The 2,500-nt window shown below is 43.0% G+C and overlaps 1 protein-coding gene across 4 annotated transcripts in view; it reads right to left on the reverse strand.

The window, feature by feature from the left end:
- Nucleotides 1–2,500, reverse strand: part of LOC125025152 (myotubularin-related protein 2-like) — a 38,317-nt gene that overhangs the window by 2,351 nt on the left and 33,466 nt on the right. For all 4 annotated transcript variants that reach the window (XM_047613125.1, XM_047613123.1, XM_047613121.1 and 1 more), the window contains 5 exons: nt 2,086–2,216; nt 1,134–1,309; nt 906–1,013; nt 529–713; nt 121–322 (listed from right to left, as the gene is read on the reverse strand). In XM_047613125.1, the coding sequence (XP_047469081.1) occupies nt 121–322; nt 529–713; nt 906–1,013; nt 1,134–1,309; nt 2,086–2,216 (802 nt within the window). The remainder of the gene's footprint in view (nt 1–120; nt 323–528; nt 714–905; nt 1,014–1,133; nt 1,310–2,085; nt 2,217–2,500) is intronic.

Below are 2,500 nucleotides of genomic sequence, written 5' to 3' on the forward strand. Positions count from 1 at the left end.
AAAAAAATGGACAGAGAGAGACTTTTGTATGTGTCTATTTGTGTTTTTGTGTCCAAGACGTATATGTGACGTATAAACCAGAAAACATTACAAAAAAAAAAATGTCCCATCATCTTGTACCTGTGGGCGCATGGAGGGGTTCCAGCGGCAGTAGTACTTATCCCAAAGGCACAGGTGGCGCATTGAAGTCAGGGGAAAGAGAACATGGTGGCGGGTGGCGGGGTTGTACAGGGGGTTCTCGAAGTCTGAAGGGTTGCTGAGGATGAGCGACCATAGCGACACTGTTTTGGTCTTGACCTCCTTCTCCATTCGCTCTCTCTCGCTGTTAGGGGAAATAAAAGGGGAGAATAGAGAGGGACACGTAGGCAGAAGACTGATGGGTGCTAATCTGTTTTGTTCTGCCATATACTTTTTTTCTGTTTTACCAAAGGTGGAAAAAGACAAGAAGAGGAAAAGGAATGTAAAGAAGATAATGAAGAGTGAAGTGGAGAGAGAAATGAAAAAGATAAAAAACTTATCATCTCTTACCTGTTATAAAGGAAAGTCCCAAATAGACAGGAATACAAGTGATCCAAGACAGTGATGAGCAAATCCTCTGTGAATTGGAATGCATGCGGGAACTGCTTCATCACCTGACATACACAGTCCACAAACTGCAGAAAAACTGGTGACCGATCCTCATCCTGATGCCTGTCATCTCCATGCCCAATACGCTGCACAGTGAAGACAGGGAGGGGGAAATTGTGTGACTATTGCTTTTATACTGGCATAATTTGAAACAAGAAGACAAAAGGAGTAAATATTCAAGATTGAATTTTGCCATCAAATGATTAAAATATGATGAAAGTTATTAAATCTAAAACACCCAAGAAAAAGATAAATTCTTAAGACATTCTGGCACTGACCTGGGCAAACTTGTGGCCGAAACTTAGCCACTCTTTCTCAATAAGGACAGCAAAGCCTGGAATGGTGCGGTAGTATCCATCAAGCATCAGCATGGCCAGAGCTGTCAACTGATGAAAAGAAAGAAGACCTATTGATTAAGAGAGGTATTTTATAAGGAATGAATTCATGACCTGTTATGTAAATACAAATAAGTGTCTGATAGTGCAAGGAACCCCTCTAAATCTCACCTGAGCCGTACGATCCCATCCATCAGAGCAGTGGACGACGACACTGGTCTTGTGGCTTTCAACCTTGTCTGCAATCCTAAGGGCTCCACTCAAAACACACCTGATGTGGTCCAGCCAGTGTGTTGCCTCAAGATTACTTAGCCAGTGGGCATTGTCGATGTGTGGGTAGCACACCTCTGGAATGATGAAAAATATTATGTAAGACCTCCATAAACACTGGATCCTGTTATGTGGACATCTTATCTATCCACATCAATACATATGACAGGGAAGTTTCGTCGTGTAAAAAAAAGGCAGAGGGGCAGGTGGTGGGAACATCTTGCCAAGGGAAATTATTGCCAAGTGGCCAGCTCATGGGGACATATTGTTATGAGTGCACAAAGCCTTGGAGAGAGACTGCCTCAGAGAGCCTTCAGGAAAGGGATCTCCTGCAGGATTACCAATCTCTGAGGGTTGAATGTACCAACGATAAAGCATGTTTGAGAGAGGATTGTGTCCATGGCAGACAGTACATCCATGCTAAGTAACCTACTCCTGCCCACCATTACTAGCAGTAGAAGGTGTATTTTGGAGAAGTGAATATGATAATATAAAATTACAACATAGTACTACTTATTGCTACAGCTATAGTCCTCAGAAAATGGAAATACAGCAAAAAAGGATCCACAGAAAAGCACTAACAGCACTGCAAAGAGGAGGCACAGAGTCTTGATATTATGCATAAGTGTTTGTGTAGGTTGGGCCTGCAAGCCACAGACCCACAGACCCACACACCCAGAGGAGTACCCACTCAAAGAAACTTAATACATGGACTCTCTTATGCACAAGCCAAGAAGACTCCTGGATCCAATGGGTTAAACCTTAGTCACTCACACTACCCCCCCCCCCCCCCCAACTCACAGTACAATGTACAATAAAGCAGATAATGATACCAACTCTCTTCTCAGCTTACCCTGCAGCTTGCGGAGGGATTCTCTCATAACATGGATATTATGAATGTCAAGGAACTGGACTTCAGCATTCTGGTAGGCGTCTTCACTCTCGTAGCCTCCACCTCGGGCCTTATTGGCAACAGCATTTACACTGTTAGGGAAAAAGGAGAAAGAGGATGTGGTCATAAATAAAGAAAAATTAAAAAAGAGAAAGAAGGAAGAAGGAAAAGGGAAAAACAAAGAAATTACAGTGGCACAGTACATTTTAGATGTCCAATCATGTATGAATTTGAAAACTGACATGGTGTTTTCCTGCATCTTTTTTTTTAGCATAAATGAGAAGTAGTGAGAGTGTACTGAAAAATGTGGTGTGTCTGACCTGTTGGCCAATCACAACCACCTTACCACCCCCCCATCCCCCCCCTTGCTGTTGGC

The sequence above is a fragment of the Penaeus chinensis genome, chromosome 4, assembly GCF_019202785.1.
Source record: "Penaeus chinensis breed Huanghai No. 1 chromosome 4, ASM1920278v2, whole genome shotgun sequence".
Classification (NCBI taxonomy): Eukaryota; Metazoa; Arthropoda; class Malacostraca; order Decapoda; family Penaeidae; genus Penaeus; species Penaeus chinensis.